The following is a 19,614-nucleotide window of genomic DNA, read 5'->3' as shown; positions in this document are numbered from 1 at the left end:
AGGGAAGGGAAGGGAAGGGAAGGGAAGGGAAGGGAAGGGAAGGGAAGGGAAGGGAAGGGAAGGGAAAGGAAGGGAAGGGAAGGGAAGGGAAGGGAAGCAAGACACAGCTGGGAAATGAGGGTGAAGGAAGAGTGAGGGGAGGGAAAGGGTCACTTTTGGCTCAGTGGGAGACTGGGGATTTGGAAAGGAGGGAAACTGAGGCATGTCAAAGCTGTGATGGGAGTGGGATGAGTGTGACAGGGATGGAAGCTGGCCTTGGGGGGTGGAAGCAGAAGGCTGCTCATGCAGATGACATAGCATAGCCCTTCATCCTCCGGGGTCAGCAGGCAAAATGACTTCACTGGTCATCCTCATCATCTGTTCCCTGCCTTCATAGCCATGCTGTGACCATGGCAACCCAAGTTTTTGACTGGCTGCTCTAGGATGGTAGCTGTAATGACAGCGGTAATGAGTATTGACGGAGAGGAGGGAGGGGAGAGCAGCTGTGGAGCAGGGGAAGTTGCCTGAGTACAGTAATCGTGTTTGGCAGGTCAAGGGTGAACCATGGCCTGCGGGAGTTGTACAATGCCCAAGGCTAGCAAAGTGGTGTTATAATAAACCCCAGATGTTTCCGCTGTTTACAGTGTATACGTTATGTTCAAACCTGAAAATGCATCCTAGGATCTGGTGGGTAGGGAAACAGTTATTAGCTGCTTGGAAATGACTTGTTGGTAATGTATCTGTTCCCCCTTGATATTAGCTGTTGCCTGTTTAAAATATAAGCCTTCGAAGCAGAGACTCTCAGGAGCAACCCTTATTTCCCTTTTTTTTTTTTTCTTTTTTTTTTTCTTTTTTTTTCTTTTTTTTCTTTTTGTTTCCCCCAAACAAAAAGTGGTTTTCAGTGGTTCCATTTGACTGCATGAGTAACATCGCCATCCCCCTCGACAGCTTTCTGGGAGAGCCCAGCCTGGGCACTGCAGGCTGCTCCTACAAATGCTTGTGTGGGAGAGGCCCTGCTGTCAGGCTGGGAGAGCAGCCAGCCACAGGTGCGCCGAAAGCACCATTTAATTTCCCCAGACTAATTGTTTTAGAGCTCAGAGCCAGAACTTGTGCAGTGCGTCACAGGCCACAGCACAGCCTCAGCAACTTCGAATAAGAATTGAAGAGGGGGATTTAGCTGATGGAGCTTTTAAGTCAAAGCCATGGCTTGTCTACAAGAGCAAACTGCTTGACTAAACTGTGAATTTACAGCCCGGTGGTTGCTGTGAACAAACCCTCCAGGTGCTCAGCACAACAGCTGGTCCTGGCCAGGGCTCAAAATGTCCAGGTTTAGAGTGAATTAGTTCATCTGTGGGAAAACCTGGAGCTGACGATTCCTGGTCGGGCTCTGAGCTGATTGTAGCAAAATCTGCTGTGGAGTGAATCAAGTCAAAGCAAACTAAAGCCACCCAAGCTCCAAATGGAAATGTGTGCTTTGGATTTAATTAACGCAGGGAATCCTGATTAACCTCTTACACAGGCTCTGATCCCCCTAGGTCAAGCCATGCCATGCTGAATCGTATGTGTGCCTTTCCCATACCAGTGGGGTGCTGAGGGGCAGCACTCAGAAGAGGCATGCTTTGTGTAAGGTGGTGGGAAAGCCCCGCTGAAATTCAGGCAGTCCACAAGGAGAATGACTGGCAGTAGAGTCCAAACCTGGATGCGCTGATTGGGTTTATTTCTGTGGAGAACCCTTTTGGCAACAGACCCCGGGGCGTGTGGGAGAGTTGAGCAGTCACTCACATCACACAGCTCTTGTCATTTCATGATGAGGCTTTTGGGTCTGAGCAGAAGAGAACCTCCAGGGCTGGGGAGCTAACTATGCTGGTTTTGACAGTTTCTGCCAAGTCTTTCTTCCTTGTTCGCTGCGCTTGCCTCAAACACTCCCTGTGCAGCTTTTCCATCACGAGCCTGCTGTGACTTCTATTAGGGGCGATGTCTTTTTTTCCTAAGCTTTAATGTCCTCCCACACCCTGAGTGCCTTCCTTAGAGAGATTTTCTTGTATTCCAGCTATGATGGACAGCTCCCTGCCTAGCCATCCAGTCTTACAGTATTTCACATCACACCTCGTGAAAAGGGTTACGCTGTATTCTGACAGACTGCCCACGTGATGCCGATGCTCTCTGTGCATCTCCCTGGATCACTTGCAGTCATTATTGTGCGTCAGGGACCACTCATTTTGTGAGATTTGTTGCTGCCCGCTCCAGTTTAAAGTGCATTATGACACTCTACTCTGCATGCAGTATTTTATGAATGCAATGCCAGTGGTGACTGAGTGCAAAATTACCACAGCTATGTGAATTTCCATCCCATCCCATGAACTGTCTTGCCCACATGGAAGCCAAAGTGTAGAAAATTCACTCGTCTGAGATCTCAGAATGCTTCCCTGCTTCACATTATTTTTTTAGCTATTTCAATGTGATGACTAATTTATTTGAGATGAAGTTGCTGAATAAGAGTTAAAACAGCAAAATACCCATATTTTTCTTTCTCAGACTGTGTCAGAAAATGAGATGCCTCTCCTTTTTTAAGGACATGATGGCCATACTTAAATGAGACTCTGAAAATCACTTTCAGTCCTTCTTTATTTAATGTGTGATTATGAATGCAAAATATGCTTCAATAAAATTTCTACTTCTTTCATTTTCATCTAGCAGATTCAGCTAATGTCATCTCAAAATTCTCTTTCTGTCTCTTAATCTCCATCCTTCTGCAGAATAATTTCAGTTCTTAATAATTTCAGAATAAAATAAGTTCAGTTGGATAACAGAAATAGCAGGTAAAACAATGTTTTCCTAGATTAAAAAAAATGTGTAGTGTGGTTATCTGAATCTTCAGTTACACAACTGACTAAATGGATTGCAGAGACAGTATATCCTCACAGACTGGAAAACAAGGTTACCAGATTGAGAGTAACAGCTATGCTTAATAGCAAGTAAGAGGGCTGTAGTAGTAACCAAAGTGATTTTTTTTTTTCTCGTTTGTTTTTCTTTTTACAAAAAGAATGGAGTATAGAGAGGAAAAAGATTATTAAAACCTGTTGTTTAGATCAGTGCTTCCTCTGATTATTTAAATTATGTTTAAGACTGGGGAAGGAAGCCCTGGGGATTAACATCTGTCAAACCTCTCACTACTATCAAAACAATTCCACCTCTTGAGCATTGGAAAATGAAAAAAATGAAAAACTTCTCTTTTTTCTTTTCCTCTAAAAGATTGTGATGAAGAGACAGGGGAGATGACAACTGGAGGTATTTTGTCTTTCTTGCTATGGAAATATGGGCTTCCACGATTCGAAGTTGTATTTGGCATGTGCTTAGTGAGACCTGGAAAGATCTGTGAGGCCTGCAGAAGGAGGTGCCAAGCACTACTAGAGGAGATTGCCACTCTGTTGTTGTTTTGCTGGATTTCAGTCCTCCTCTATACACTTCCAACACATTTCAGAGCTATTCATGAAAATGGCTTTTGGCCCTTTCACACGTCCATGGTCACAGTTTGTGTTCACATCCTCTCACTCTACCATGAATGGATTGATTCTTCTGCAGGTTCCAGGAAAAAAAAAAATTTTTGTGCTGTTTTTACTTAATCCTAGGTGTATTCATTTACTACTGGATGAAGCTGGTAAGATAAAATCCTCCGCAAAAATATCATGCCTGGAAATAATGACTTTCAAAGTCTGTTTTAAATTCTTTCCAGAAGCAATAAAAATGATAAAAAGATGAAAAATACAGTAGACATTCAGTGTACTAATACTGGGATTTTTATTACTGTTATTACTTCTTTCACACATGCTAGGTTTTATAACATCTCTTAGTAGAGAGGCAGAGATTCAGAGTCAGGTAATACTGTGAAAACACTAGGCATCTCTTTTACAGAGCCCTTTTCTGGCTTGATTTTCTCCATTTTGCTTAGCCATCATGGTGTTTCGTGTGCTTGCTTCCTACTACATTCCCTTTGCAGCCAGAAGGGGGACTCAGGATATTAAATTTCATTCAATGCAGTGGAAACATACCTCGTTCTTTCTAATGAGCTTCACTTTCTGATACTGTTGTGGCCCTTTCTTGACTTCATCCATCAATCTTTAATGGCTTTCATTTGCATAGGTTTTATTACTACATATTTACCAACGTAGAACATATTTTGAAGAGAGAAGTATTGCAGTGCTAGAACACATGACTGGAACCAGGTTGTAGTCCACCAGGATGAGGCTTAGATATACCTTTTCTTTGTTTATCAGAAGCCTTTTCTATGCCAGGTCTCCCACAGTTTTATCTTGTCTTCAGTGTGTAGGTAGAATCCCAGAGTGCAATTAACAGGGAATATTTTGGTAATTGTGATACTCTAACACACGAAAAGACTCAAAAGAGTCCTTGGTCTGCTGGATGGACTTTTAGACCATTATACAGCTCACGATGAACAGAATAAATGGGCATTCCTGAACAGAAATACTCACATTACTCCATGATGCCAGCATTAGTGAAATCAGCTGGATTTTCATTCTCCTGAAGAGAGAAAAGACAGAGGTAAAAAAAAAAATGTGGTAAAAGAGCCAGATGATTTGCATATATCATTTTACATTCACAGCAGACTCATCTTTTTGCTCATCATGTAGAAATTAATCCTGCCTGCCACTGCACTTCTTGTGCACTGGATAGGGCCAGTGCCCGTGCCGCCCTGCAGTAATGGGCAGTGCAGCTATAGGGATACACCTGCTAGTTCTGCTGCTGGGACCTGTGCAACAGCTTCCACTGCAATACTCTGTTTTTTCAAACCCTTTTTGTATAAAACTTTGATATTTACTTTCTTCTAGTAATATAAGGTTTTTTTTCTCATGTCTTCTGGAAAATGTGGACAAAAGGAATGATTGGCAACACCCTAGGGTCCAGCATAGCTGGAGAGAAAGTCATGCATTCTTCCTGTTATTTGCCATTTCCAGTGAAAATCAAGAGCTTGACATGACAGCATTCTGGGGGGATAGATGGGTTTTGTCTGGTTTATGAAAGACATCTTTTTCTTGAAAAGTACTGAAAGGAAGAAAAAACGTGACAGCACTTGGGAATTGTTCAAAACACTATGAGGATGCTCTCTAAAAAAAGATTTATTTTAGATTGTTTAGATGTTGTACTAAGAAACATGGTTTAGTGGGGAAATACTGCTGGTAGGTGGACTGTTGGAGCTCTTTTCCAATCGTGTTGATTTGATGATTTCATGATCAGTTCTTGTTTGATGATCTAACCTTATCTTGGAGAAACAACCATTCTTTGTTAAGCAGCTGCAGCCTCCTCTAGCTCATTCTGCAGTTCTCCACTTCAAGTACCTTCAGGGGGGCACATGCATGGGATGAAGCCGGAGACTTTCTTTTAGTGCTGGATCTGCAAGAACTAGATCAGCAGTCTGTTGCTGTGCTCCAGGTATAGCAGAGTTCCTTCTATGATGGCTGGGCTGAAGGCTGAAAAAAGCCTCTGGGTTTTTTTGTTTGTTTGTTTGGTTGGTTGGTTGGTTTTGTTTTGTTTTGTTTTGTTTCCCTGAGGATTTGTTGCCAGCTTGAGATGTTGACTCTGTTGGTATAGTGAAGAGTGTGTAGATTCTGGCCTTGCAAGTCTGCTATCCCAATCTGAGCTGATTCCATGGCGGCAGTGGCCTCCTGCAGGCAGGTTTACAGTCGTGCTACTCATGCTCTGCAGAAATTTTATGCTAGACACTACATATGTGCAGTGGAGGTGATACGTGATCGAAATGAGTGTCCTGGCTGAGAATTAAAATCAGTGGAAGAATTTCATGTTGAAAAAATAACCACAAAGTGAAATTTTAACTAGAAATTTTGTGGAACAGACAGATCAGAGCAGATTATATGTGAAAATATCCGCCTCAGGAAGTTGTTGCTCACAAGGATCACACAATTGCTGGGCTGGAAGGCATCTTAAAGATCATCCATTTCCAACTACCCTTTGCTGGGCAGGTTTGCCACCTACCAGATCAGGCTGATTGGTCTGAATTGTCCTCTTTTGCAGAGGCTTAAAATCACATCAGTGTCTTTCTACCCTGAACAGTGAATGCATACTTATAGGTATGAGTGTTAGCAAATGAAGTCACTATCACTGAAGTCAGATTTCTTAAACCAATTCATTTGAAGGAGAGAGAGCATTGCCTCTAGAAAGAGTTGTTACGATTAATTTAATCCTTAAGTTTATTGATTCAACTTAATTTGTCAAAGAAATGATTTTAACGTGTGTTTAATCATAAATCAGATTTAAATCAGTTTAAAAGTGTTCACACTGATGCCTTCCAATGGTTTCAATAAAATTTATTTATGCTTTTTTTAGAATCGTGCAAATTTGGATGTAGACAAAGTTTGTGCTTTATTTTTGCCCCCTTATAATGACTGTAACATGTTTCCCAGTCTTCTAGGGTCTAAGTCTAGCTGTATCGAATCAATGACAAAGCATTTTATTTTCACAGGGCCTGAATTTTGCCTAATACTTTGCTGGGCCTTCAGTTGTTATCATATAGCAAATAAAGCCCTGGATACTTGCACACTTGATATAATCAATTTTCAGGCTGTGATTTTATCCAAAACTGTGACACATGAAAACCATTTGTAAGTTTTAAAGAATGGGGGAGGGAAAGCTTGCTTGAGCTTGCTTGATTTACCATGTCTTTATTCTTTTTTACCAGCAGCCTGTCCAGAATTTATGTGGACTTATTGTCCAACTCTTTTTTATCTATACCTTGAAGTATTGTCTCTATTCTGTTAATGGAGAGCTTGGAATAAGGCAAAAGATTTGGTAAACAATGCACATTTGTTATGGTTGATATTTTTGAGTGAATTAAGAAAGTCTGCCTGTGATTGCTATGTAAAGATATCACTTTCCTACCTGACAGTATGTACTGGTGGCATTATTATAGGGCTAGATACTTAGGCTGTTAAATAATTGCAGACTGTTTAATGCGTGTCTTTTTCGCATAATCATAGAATTTAAGGCCATTGAGGGATTCTGACAAAAGATTATGTAAACACCAGCCAGGATGGGGCTGATAGTTACAGGCTGAGAGCTCCAGGCTGGATTTGATGGCCCCTTTGAGATCTATTTCATGATTTGGTGTGATTGCGTGGTGTTCTCTGTCCTGTGTAACCTGCTACTTAGCATTCACGCAGGTTCCCTGGTATGCAGTATAACTGTTTTATAGTTTATCTGGAATGTATGTTTTAAAGGGCCTGTAATTTTTCCTACATAATTTTTGAACTTTAGCCTACAGTCCAGAAACCATTCCAGAGTGAGAATCTTTCTGCCCCTCCTCCTGTGACTGCTGGACCGTGGCATGCTTCTGCATGCTTTGCTGATCATGTGGCTATGGATTTTTTGGAGGTTGACCTTTGAAAAGATGCTTAATCTTGTATAATAATTTAACCAGGAGAGATGCTTCTAAGTAGGTCTTTTTAAGATCTCTTTCTGATTCAGGGTACCCAACAATATTTATTCTTGCACTTCTCTTTTTTTCTTTTTTTTTTTTTTTTTACTTTTCATTTCTCTAAGGATCACCTACCCATTTTTAAACAGGCATGGTGCAAATGTTCACATTTCACTGTAATTTCCTTCTCTATTTTGCCAGAGCGATGGAACAGAACAGTGGGGTTCAGTATCTGTTGGAAATAAATTGCATCTTATAGTATACAACGAGCTCTTCGCCTACTGTGTGAGCACATCCCGCTGAGCTTCACATTCAGATTTTTTTTGAGCTGACAGTCTATGTAAAATGCTCAAGTATATCCAGATTCTCAGTTACTAAAATAACCCAAAGGGCTGTGAGGCTGTACTTTAGAGCTCTAAACTGTACTTTGTAAAAAAGAGAAGGTTTTGCTAACAGATGTTCCCAATAGGTGGCCACCTCAGTGATCTGAAAGGGCCAGGTGAGTTTCTCCTCCATCTACAATGGTCTGGCACATGGTCTGCTCCATGTGTGAGAAGCACCTGAACTGAGAACAACTGAAACTGAGAACAACTACTAAAACCTTTAGTGAGGCAATTCTGACTAAGTGTGAGTGGAGATAGACTCCACATGCTTTTGTGGGCCTCTGTCCTGTCATAGTCTGTGCTGAACACCCACATAAATCACAGAATCACAGAATCACAGAATCACCCGGGTTGGAAGGGACCTCAAGGATCATGTAGTTCCAACCCCCCTGCCTAGCAGGGCCACCAAACATACACATTCAGATCAGGTTGCCCAGGACCCCGTCCAACCTGGCCTTAAACACGTCCAAGGACGGGGCATCCACAACCTCCCTGGGCAGCCCGTTCCAGGGCCTAACCACTCTCCTAGTATAAAATCCCACAAATGGATTATTGCTAAGAGACTTGACCACTAAGGACTTCAAGGAGAGGAGGGGAAGTTTGAAAGTGTCAAAGGTCTTTACACTTTTCCATTTATTCTTGTTTCCTTTAAATTAATTTCTACTTTTTCGTTTTGATTTTGTTCATGCCAAAGAAGCAATCAGAACTTAGGTTTGTGAGCACCCCATGTTTGTTGGAACAATGTGTAAGGAAAACAAGGTTGGACAGATTCTGAGAGGAATGGGAGGCAGCCAAGACTAAGGGAGATAAAATGAAGAGCTACTAAACACAAGGAAGTGCATAAGGTATGAAAAGCATACAGAATTCAACACATAAGACTGTATTTTCATAGAATCGAAGAATGGCCTGGGTTGAAAAGTACCACAGTGATCATCTAGTTTCAGACCCCCTGCTATGTGCAGGGTCGCCAACCACCAGACCAGGCTGCCCAGAGCCACATCCAGCCTGGCCTTGGATGCCTCCAGGGATGCCCCTGGTTGTTGTCACCAGCCTCTACATGAAAAACTTCCTCCTAAAAGCTAACCTAAATCTCTTGTCTTAGTTTAAAACCATTCCCCATTGTCTTATCACTATCAACCCATATAAATAGTAATTTCCCTTCCTGTTTATACACTCCCTTCAAGTACTGGAAGGCCACAATGAGGTCTCCCTGGAGCCTTCTCTTCTCCAAACTAAACAATCTCAGTTCCCTCAACCTTTCCTCATAGCAGAGGTGCTCCAGCCCTCTGATCATCTTAGTGCCCTCCTCTGGACCCACTCCAAGACCTCCACGTCCTTCCTACACTGGGTGCCCCAGGCCTGGACACAGTATTCCAGATGAGTACTAAGCCCAATAAGTTTTCTAAAGGTGGCAAGTACAGGAGTGTGCCAGAGAACAGGAAATGTAAGAAGGAGAGGAGGAGATGGCTGCAGACTTCAGAGACCTTGGGTAGATGGACTAAAATTCTAAGAAACTCGTCAAAAAAGTGTAAGTTCTATCTACCTAAATAAATAAATAATAAAGGGGGAAGGGAATTACCAAGAAATAGACTTTCATTAGCAATCGACTGTTACGGCAAGGGATAAAGTATGATATGATACCAAAGTGAAAGATACAAAAGATGCAAATTAACTTGCAATGCTGTTATGTTGCACCTCTTTCCTTCTTGATTTCTTTTTTTTCCCCCATTTGTGCTCACTCTTCCTAGCATGATATTGAGGCACGTTAGGGTGTTTAAACATGTACCACCGTTGAGACCCAAAGTTCAAATTTTGCACTCCCCTGAGCTCACTGACCTGGTGAGACTTCCAAGTTTGGGTGTGAGCCGTATTTGAGACGCAGTACTACTAACAATGCAGTCATAGCCTTTACTTTCCAGTGGTTGTCTCAGCCGTACTAGTCTCTTTGGTGACATATTGAATGTCTTTTTTCAAGCAACGACAGAGATTAGTGATTAAAATATTTACTCTTGAGAACAAAGAGAAAGAGAAATATGTATGATGCAGCAGGCCATCCTCCCCTCGCAGGACTTCAAGGCACGCAACTTGAGACAAACTTTTATAAAATGCAGTCCTGTAATTCAGTTCCTAAACCAAAAGCAGCCTTATTTAAAAGACAAAAATAAAAAAAGCACTTGCAAATCCACTTGAAATCCATGGGATTTATGCCTGGATAGCATTTCTGTGCATTGAATTGCTTTCTTTTTAGTGCTCAGATAAAGATTCTGGAGTCTACCTTCATGCACTTAGGTATGTAAAATATGGACCTGCAGATTTTTGTATTGACTTTATGAGCAGTTGTCCCTAAATTGCTTATTGGATATCAAATATATTTATTTTACGCTGTCTTCACATTTTCAGTCTGTATGATCAGGTTTTTTGTATTGACAGTGCCTAACAAGATCATCAAAGTTTATTAGGGATGCAGCTAGTTGGAGTCAGCTGCAGCATGGTGAAGCAGAGGAGTGAGTATTTAATGTAATCAGGCTGTGTGTGCCTGCAGACATGATCATCAGTAAATAAATTAAGCGTTGACTTTTAAATTGTAATCTTTAGGTTAGATGCTTGCTCACACCCAGCTTCTCATATGTAACTTGTATTTTGCTGTCTATGAATGCAGTACCCTGTCTCTAAAGAGGTCTAAGCTCAGAAACTGATATCTTGAGTGACTGCATGGGGCTGGATAGCCTGGCATTATCTTGTTATGCTGAATAAATGTACACTCTCAGCCTTTCCCTCAAGGGCATGATCCTTCTCTGGGCATGCCCATTTTTCACTACCATTCTTTTTCTGGCTGCAGTGAACATGCTTTTTACTTGTAAAGTGAAGGGAAGTTGGGAGACCTTCTCCATTTGCACAGTGCTTTTTCTATACACCCATTTTGAGTATCCTGTTAAAATGTTACCTTCCAAATGTTATGTTATCAGATGGCCATGATTTTCTCCTAGGAACAGTTTACTGGGCTTCTATCATAGACAACAAGAACAAAAAAAAAGATCAACAAAAGCTCTGAGAATAGCTTCAGTGCTTGGGATAAATATGAATGAATTCTGGTGTGAAATGTACTTGAAAGCATCTCATCCAGAACAAACCAGTACTTCAGTGGGGCAACTTTGAATTTGTTTGGTGCACCATTCTTTTGAAAGGATGGAATGAGACTTCAGAACTGTTGTGCTTAAATCTGTCAGGCTCAATAGAACCACAGAATCACTAGCACTGAAGAAGAACTCCAGAACTCCACCATGCTCACTAGCCACATCCTTCAGTGCCACATGCACGTGGTTCTTGTCCAGAAACAGTGACTCCACCACACCCCTGGGCGGCCTGTGCCATTGCATCGCCACTCCTTCTGAGAAGAAATGTTTCCTAAAATCCAGCCTGAACTCCATCTGGTACAACCTGAGGCCATTCTCTCTCTTCCTATCTTCCTGTTAGCTGAGAGAAGATGCTGACTTCCACCTTGCTACCTCCTTTTAGGCAGTTGTAGAGAGCAATAAGGTCTCCCTTGAGCCTCCTCTTCTAATACTTTAGACTCAAAAGATCCACAGCTGGATATGAGCAATTCCCAGTCAGAATAGTCAGAGTTGTGGTTGGCCTTGTGATTGTCTTTTGAGAGTAGTTACTCTGATTTACTGTGTCATTTACTGGTTCATTTCCTGGTCCAGTGCTCCAAGAACATAGTTGTAGTGCTTTATGCCTATGTTTTGATTTGCTTCTTAACTTGGTACTAGCCATTCATATGGTGTTCCGACTTTATAGCTAACATTTCTGAAAAAAAAAAAAATCTCTTTTAGCATCACCAGGAATAATGATTTTCTGTGCATTTGTTACATGTAGCGCTAAAGAAAAACATTACTTTTGCATTTTTCCTTTAGCTCTTCTGTGCAGACATAAGTATTCAAATCATGCCAAGACCCAGAAGCTGAAATGTATCTGGACATATTTTTGAAATAGAGTTCAGAACTGAAAAAAATCTGTTTAAGCAGCTAAATGATTTGTTTGATTTTCCTTTCTCTTAGCTCGTATCCAGTTACTCTAGCAACTGAATAGCCACCCTGTTGGGGGATTATCTATCATTCCCCACAGTGTTTTATCATACATATAATCTGCACAGAGACTCACTATGCTCGAATGAAATAGCCAGATTTTGAAAACTGTTCGGAATCCAAATGTTGCTGAAAGAACAATAGGGAGATTAAAAACAAAAAAAAAAAAAAACAAGAAAACATTTTGTTTTCTTTTACTTGTCCAGGCAGGAGCAGTTTACATTTTAAAGTGTAGCTTACATGGTTTTTACAAGAGGATTTAGAAAATCTGGCCTGCTTATGATAAGCCTGAGCTTGATTACAATCTCATATGAAAGGAGAGAAGGCTTTTTGGAAATAATATAATTTGTCTTGCATTACTGACCTGTCGTGAGCACTGTGCTAGTAAAAAAGCAAATCTGAGTCCAAGGGAATGGGTGTTATTGTTGTGGCTTCTATTACCACTCACCAAACTGTTGGTCACAATTTTGCATGGCAAGTTGTGCACATATGCGTACTGGCAAGCATGCCTAATACATTCTGGTCTTCAGACTCTTGAAAGGCTTATGCCTTCCTAAGTTAAAAAAAAAAAAAAGTACCTCCTGGAATTTCAGCTGAAAGCATGTAGTTGTGTGATAATATTTTGCAGGTTTCCTGTTTAATTTGTTCAATGTGTTGAGCTTCCACGCAGATTAACTACACAATCAAACACTGAGGGTGAGGAGATTGCTGTGCTTTGCCAAACTCACCAAAGTCCAGAGAGAAGTTATCTCTAGCCAGTGTGTCTTTTGCCGGGTGAATATGGAAAATTGTGTTCCTTATCTGCAATGATATAATGCAGGCCAGTAGATAGACATTTCTGAGTAGGAGAAAAAAAAAAAAAAAAAGCTAAAAATGACAGGCATTCAAGCCACCAAAACAAGCAGAGATCTAGAGCTGGCATGCTTTAGTCTGTCATGCCCTCCCAACAGCACTGGATCTCGCCAATGGGAGTGCCAGTTTGGTAGGGCTTGCCACAGTGAGAACTCCTCTCTGGCTGCTACCATCCCAGTGCTTTCCTAGAAACCCTATCAAATCTGGGAAGTGCATGGAAAGTTGTAGGAAGTGTGAAAGGTGTGGGGTTGTATTCGGGAGCCTTTCTGTATGTCTGATTGACTCGTAGACATGAGGTCCCCCTCGGGTTCCGGCACATTTCCAGCACAAGCAGTACATACTGTGAATCCTGCCACACCTTTCATTGAAGCAGTGCCAATTTCAGGGTGATAGTTTCCAGTGTCCCTCTTCGTGATCTGTTTATTTTCTTTATTCTCTGGCCCTTGTCATTTCGTGATTGATGGCACATGGGAGACTTCTGCAGCCACAGTACCGCAGTGACTTTCAATGGCACTGTCCAAAACTCATTCTGCAGTAAATGCTGCAAGTCCCTTTTTGATATGGAGATTGTATTTTGACCAAGCCACCCTGTCCCAGATGGCATCTTATCTTCGATGCATGTGCAGGAGACTCAGAAGGTACTTTCCTTGCCCCTCTGCCTGTCTCCTCCCAGCCTCACTCAGAACAAAAGGCCTGGTGGTGGATGGAGCTGTGCTCCATGACAGGTGGCAAGATGGGGTGGAGAGGAGCCTAGCTGTCAGGAGACAGGCTCAGGGACTGAGTGGAAAGGGATGGGGAGATGAGGAGGGAGCTGCCTGTTGAGGAGCAGTATCTGGTTGTCACCGTAAATATTCTTGCCTCCATTGCAGTCGTTTTTATCCCTCAGACAAGGTCCTGTCTTACCAGATCCAGAGAAGCTGACACAGGCTGTGACAAAATTCAACTACCTCTTGCAACAGTGCGAACCATGGCTGATCTCAATCCATACACACAATGCTGTAGTTTTATCAGCACGAGCTGTCTTGTATGCCTGGCAGGTCTGATTAGCTTTTGTAAAACTGCAGCTGAAAGGAAACAAACATAGAGTAAGTGAAAAGAAGGGGGGGGGAGGGGGGAAACACCAGACTTTTCTGTCATGTCTGTGAACAGCTTTTACTGCTTTCCCTGGAGAGCTGCATGCTTGGACAGCGAGTTACTGTGAATTAGCGAGGGTCACTGCCATTGATTAAATCCTCTTTTATGTTTCCTGGTAACTCCTGAATTATGGCAAGAGTTGAGCATATTAATTTAACACTTTTTTTTTTGTTGGCAGTTCTTAAGGAGAAAAAAAAATCTGCAAGTCATTTTGTGCAGATAATATTGAATTAAAATAAAAATCAGGAACAAAATCTCTCTTTTATTCCCAGTTTTACCTTGCTAGGTTGACAGGAAAATCAATAACCATCCAAAGCCTTTAGTACAAAAAGATTTGAGCCTTGCAATCATGGTTATCCTCTTTATTTATATAAGATATGTAATAGAGGTATAACAAGTGAAATATATTCAGATAAGAAATATTACTCTTTATTTCATACCTCGTTTTCTCTTGTAGCGACAAAGGACTATAACCTTAAGTGTTAAGTGAATGAAGTTATTACTGAAAATCTCAGTTGTAAAGGTTTTAATTAATGCTAGTTATTTTTGTTGGAAAATTTAAAAGTAGATATTTTTCAAAATTCTTCCTCTCTTTTGGGTAAATATCTGCATGTGTAGATGTTTGTGGATGAACACATACATGCACAGTTACATTCACTCACAAAAGAATACATATTTAAGCGTACTGATATCCAAATGGCATGTGGGCACTGTTTCTTCCAGAAGCAAAAATTGTTCAGGTAGAATTTTGGGAATGTTTAGGAATTTCCTGAATTGTCCAAATGTGAAGGAATGGAAATCAACATACAAGATCCATCACTCCATCACTCACTTGGCCTGTTGAAGTGCCTGAGATGCTCTGTCCCTGCCCTGGGCCATGTGCCTGCCCCTTGTATCTTCTATTCTGGTGGCTTGACAGCTACACTTCAGTGGCTCTGTTACTGTAGGCCCCATTTCCCTTTCCACCGCTCTTCAGGCCACTCTGCTCTGGGCCCAGTGTCCAAGGAAATCAGATTTCCCCTGGCTTCCCTGTGCTGTCCTGTGCTGAGATCAGAAAGTTTGCCTTACGTGCAGGACAGGCAATGCTGCTGTCTGTGTCAGACAAACACACAGAGAGCATGCACACTGCATCACTTCATACCCATCTTTCGGAATTAAGGCTGTGATGGTGCTGCTTGATATTTGACTAATTGGAATAATAATGAAGGGCAAGTGACGTCAGCAAGTCTCCATGATTACACAGAGCTGTAAACATCAAAACATAATCAAGCATGCTCCTGGGTATTAAACATTTTCTTATACAGGACCATACAGGAGACCTGTTGGCATTATGCTGAGAGCTCCTCATCTGCATGTTGTGAATAATCACATGGCCATAGTGGCCGTTCATTTTCTCAGACAGCATTGCAGCTGTCTAAAAATCAAAGAACAGTACTACTCTTTGATAGAGGTGCTGCACTGTAATACCAGCTCCCTGAAAGTACAGGCTAACAACTGCACACGGCTGAGCTGAAGAAGACTTACATGCTGTCACCTATTAGCTGACCAGCTGTAGCTTCCCATAAGAGCAATTGCATGGTAAAGGTGTTGTCTTGAGCCTCAGGGGAAATAAGTGGTTTACTTTGCCACAGGAGCTTGGTGAAGGCTGCTTTGCAGCTAATGTGTGAGGCCACATGAAGAGTTGCGATTCCCAGAGGCACTGCATCTTCACATGAAGCTTGTGCTCAAGAACCAGTACTGGTTGCAGAGTATTAGAGGTCTCTATTTTAAGAAGTTGTGAATGGTTTGATGTGCCTACATGAGAAACACTTGCAACAACATAGCTTATAACTGAGATGCATCAGCTGGAGCCCACCAGCGTTTGGGAGCTGTTGGCTGAGTGTTATCAATGCAGTGTCCCCTTCTGGGTCCAAAATATCCTTAATTGATATTGATTCTCTTGATGGGCTTCCAAGACCATCGACTCTTGCCTCAGGGAAAGGATATAGCCAAGCTGAGGTTTGAGCTAGGTGTATAATGTGGGTTATAATGTTTGGCTGGAGCAGGAGCCTTTCCCTCTCAGGGAAGCTGTTGAGCTTGTATTTACGCTTTTAGCTCTCTGTCACTTAAATTGCACCTGGAGCCTTTCGATAGCCACTGACTCATAGCAGTCAAAATTAATAACACATCAAGAGGCCCTCCATCTGTGTTATCTACCAAGTCTGTATGGGGCAGTGTGTGTCTACGTTAGGTGCACACAATCAATTAAGTGTTGTGAGTCCTTCATACCGTATTTAGAAGCAACACTTTAGCTCTCTGTCAGAACACATATGGCCTGCAGGATTGTCGTGTAGGACTCATGTAAGAACAAACTAGAGTGTCATTAGATCCTTCTCCTTTTACTTCAATGTGTATAATGCACAAATTACCCTTATTTATCATGTTTTGGTGCAGAAGCATTTCCTATCTGGTTGGGGTTTTGCTGTCTGTGGCTTGCCCATATCTGCTGTGGTTAACTTAACACTGTTTTCCTTTTTGAGAACAGCCTAATCACCATCTCTTTCTTTTATTTCTTTAGCGGTGCCTCCCAAATTGAAGGAAATGAAAAACCAAGAGGTTGCTGTGGGTCAGAAGCTAGTGCTACGGTGTGAAACCACTTCAGAGTATCCTGCGCTCAGATTCAAATGGTTAAAGAACGGGAAGGAAATAACAAAAAAAAACAGACCTGAAAATGTCAAGATTCCTAAAAAACAAAAGTAAGTACAGAGACACATCTTACCATTGGGGCTGGGAGGGATGGGGAAAAGGCTGTCCAAAAGAAAGCAAGCACTGAAAGTATTAACTGCAGTATCACAAAGGTAAAGTCTATGAGTTACAAAAAGGAACTTTAAGGAAGCAGACGCTGACATCATGTTTTTTGAATGTATGGATAAAGTGGTAGTATGGCATAAATATTTCATAAATAATTTTTCCTTTCCAATGCATGTTTCTGTCCTGATAGCCAAAGGCTATCTTTTTAACCAGCAAGCCTTGGAGACAGGCCATTTTAAAACTACCAATGAGAACAGAAATACCTTATGTTTGCTGTCTAAAGTCCAAGAACATTTAAAGTCATCAGAGCAATGTAGATTTGAAAATATTTTTGAGATTTGGTTTGCAAGCAATATAGTTCTGAAGAAGAATACTTTCTGCAGTGGCACCAGGTGTGATATTCAAGCCTGCAGCAGTCCTTCATTAGAGGCATTCCAGCAATATGCAGAAAAGGCACAAGTCTAGCAGATGCCATGTGATTAGCACAGTTTGCAAATCTCTTTTTGCCTGGTGGAAAGTGTCCCCAGTACATAACAGTTAATCAGTGCCAAAGGATTGATAGTGCCTTTTCTCTGCAGGGAAGGCAGAAGAAGCTACACAATGCATTTTTTGCATCGATGATGGAAAAGACTTTTGCTGTGTGGTCACGACTTTATTGGTTATGTTTAGAAGTTTTGATTATGGCTGCTTCTTCATCGAAAGAAGTCAAGAAATCTGAAACCAGCCCACCAACTCTCACTTCTGCTATCAGTATAGAGGAGTGCAGCTTGCTGGAATGGTCTTTGCCTTCTCTTCATGTGAGGATTTGGGCTAGTCTCTACAATAGGTCTTTTCCTCTTAGATGTTAAGTGCCCCCATACTTCACCAAATCCCATCTTGCTAGGCAAAACAGCATCGAAAATCAAAGAGGCACTTGACCTTCCAGACTTGTTCAGGTTGAAAACCAGATGCCCTGACTTCCCCCATGGTTTCTTATGCTCCAGCAAAAGGTTGATGAAATATGGAGGGGTCCAGAGCAGCATCACTGCAGCCCATGTGCTACAGTAGCACAGACAGCAAAAAGGAACTGGTGATGTCTCTTTCCAGCATTTGTCAAATGGAGCCGTTCCAGGTGGCAGGTAGCCTGGCAAACTGTCTGAACCCATTTGCCGTATGTCTCTGTCAGAGTTGTTTTGTCATTCTAGTCTGCGCAGAAAATGTTCAGATCAGAGCCTGGTCCTCAGGAGAGCGCTGTCTGTGAGGGGCAAAGTGTTTTTCCTTCTGTTACATTTTGGCTAATGTTTATTGATAAAATTCGCTGTATCTGGGATTTCACCTCCTGGGACTTTGTCAGGGAGGCACCATTGGATCAGTGACTATCTTGGCTTCTACCAGATACTGGGAGATGGTGGAGACAGCATGAAATGGTTCTTAAAACCCATAGGTCTTCTAGAATGATCCCAGCATCTCTCAAAGTTTTGTGGAAAAGAAAGGGGGAAAGAGAAGGGGAGAGGGAATGAAAGGAGTTGGCAGAAGGGACACTAGCTAACAACCACTTATTAGAGCATACACGTGGAACACTGAAGTCTATTTTTCAGGTTTATATGTGAAAACATTTAAAATTCCCTAAAAGATACATAGCACACAGAAAAGGAATAAAAGAAAAAAAGAAAAAAGTTGCCTCCTGGAAAGTGGAGATCTGATTTCCTTGTCCTTCGCTGTAAGTGGGCAGAGTGCAGACTTAGATTTCACACATGTGCTACCCCAGCCAAGGATATCACTCATCCTTAGAATTTCTGTCTCCGTTTTGTGTTTTAAAACTGAGATTTCTGCATGGAACACAGAAGCCTTTCTGCTCACAGATGCGAAAATCACTAGATATAGAATGCGAAAAGGGAGAAGACAAGGGTTGCCTTTGAAAATTTTGCTTTTGCTGATATCTGAAGGATTTTCCTTATATTCTTGCTTTTAGATTTTATCTTGGGGACATATCAGTATTTTGCCTTTTTTTTTTTCTTTTGCTGTTTGTGTGCTCTTCCAGCATAGAGTGGGTGTGAACAGCTCTAGAGGAGATAGATCTGTAGAAAGAAAGTGGGACAGGTACGTGCTCTAAATTTAGAGGAAAAGGGAAGAAGAGGTGGTAAAAAAGTGAATGTATAAGAGGATGTACATATTACAGTAAACAAATACACGTTAAAAAAATCCTGTTCCAAATGAAAAAAAGGAAATAAATCAGGAATATCATTGATCAAAGTGGAGTTTTTCCATTTTTTCTATATATTTATTTTTCCTGACAACACACTGATAAATGTTTGTCCTGTGCTGTACTATTGTGCTGCACTACTGTGTACCTGTGCTGTACTACTATGCATGTACCACACTGTTACTACAGGTATTTTAATGTGAATTCTTTTCTACTGTGAAGTGTAGGAAAATCATCAATGAAGGCTGGAGTAGTAGTGGAACTACCTGGGATTAACGTCCACTTTGGGGGTCAAATGTCTACATAAAAACAGGGTATAATCTGCAGCACCATTGTTAGCACACAGGGTAACACGGTCTTGACTCCTTCAATCCAAACGTTTGAGAATAATATTTTATATACATTTATGAAAACTTTGCTGATTTTTATGTAGTGTCTGAGAGACAGAAGTGATTTTTTATATTTCCATGGCTTACAAAAAATCAGCTTTGTGCCATCATTGTGTGGCGGTAAAACAAAACTTGTTCATTGTGGGGAGAAAATAAATGTGTTTGAGCACTGGGTATTTAGCATGAGATTTTTTAACAAACTGCAAAAATTTCTAAAAGAATTATGAAGTTTCTAGCTTAGAAACAAAAAATGGAGACCTTAGCTTCTGGAGCAGGCATGGAAAATATGCTGCTTGATATTTTTGAATACATTTGCCCAGGGTGAGTGCTACTGCTTCACAAAATCTGCAGAAGTGGAGCAGATGCTGACTGC

At 41.4% G+C, this 19,614-nt stretch overlaps 1 protein-coding gene across 1 annotated transcript in view; it reads left to right on the top strand.

Annotated features, from left to right (window-relative positions):
* Positions 1-19,614, top strand: part of NRG1 (neuregulin 1) — a 170,685-nt gene that overhangs the window by 15,828 nt on the left and 135,243 nt on the right. The window contains exon 2 of the mRNA XM_042866347.1: positions 16,438-16,615. Coding sequence (XP_042722281.1) covers positions 16,461-16,615 — 155 coding nt within the window. The 5' untranslated portion in view covers positions 16,438-16,460. The remainder of the gene's footprint in view (positions 1-16,437; positions 16,616-19,614) is intronic.

This window comes from Lagopus leucura, unplaced genomic scaffold (genome assembly GCF_019238085.1).
Source record: "Lagopus leucura isolate 7727_CA_CO unplaced genomic scaffold, USGS_WTPT01 Super-Scaffold_810, whole genome shotgun sequence".
NCBI classification, from domain to species: Eukaryota; Metazoa; Chordata; class Aves; order Galliformes; family Phasianidae; genus Lagopus; species Lagopus leucura.
Note: the sequence above shows the minus strand (reverse complement) of the source record. Positions and strands in the feature narration are given on the sequence as shown.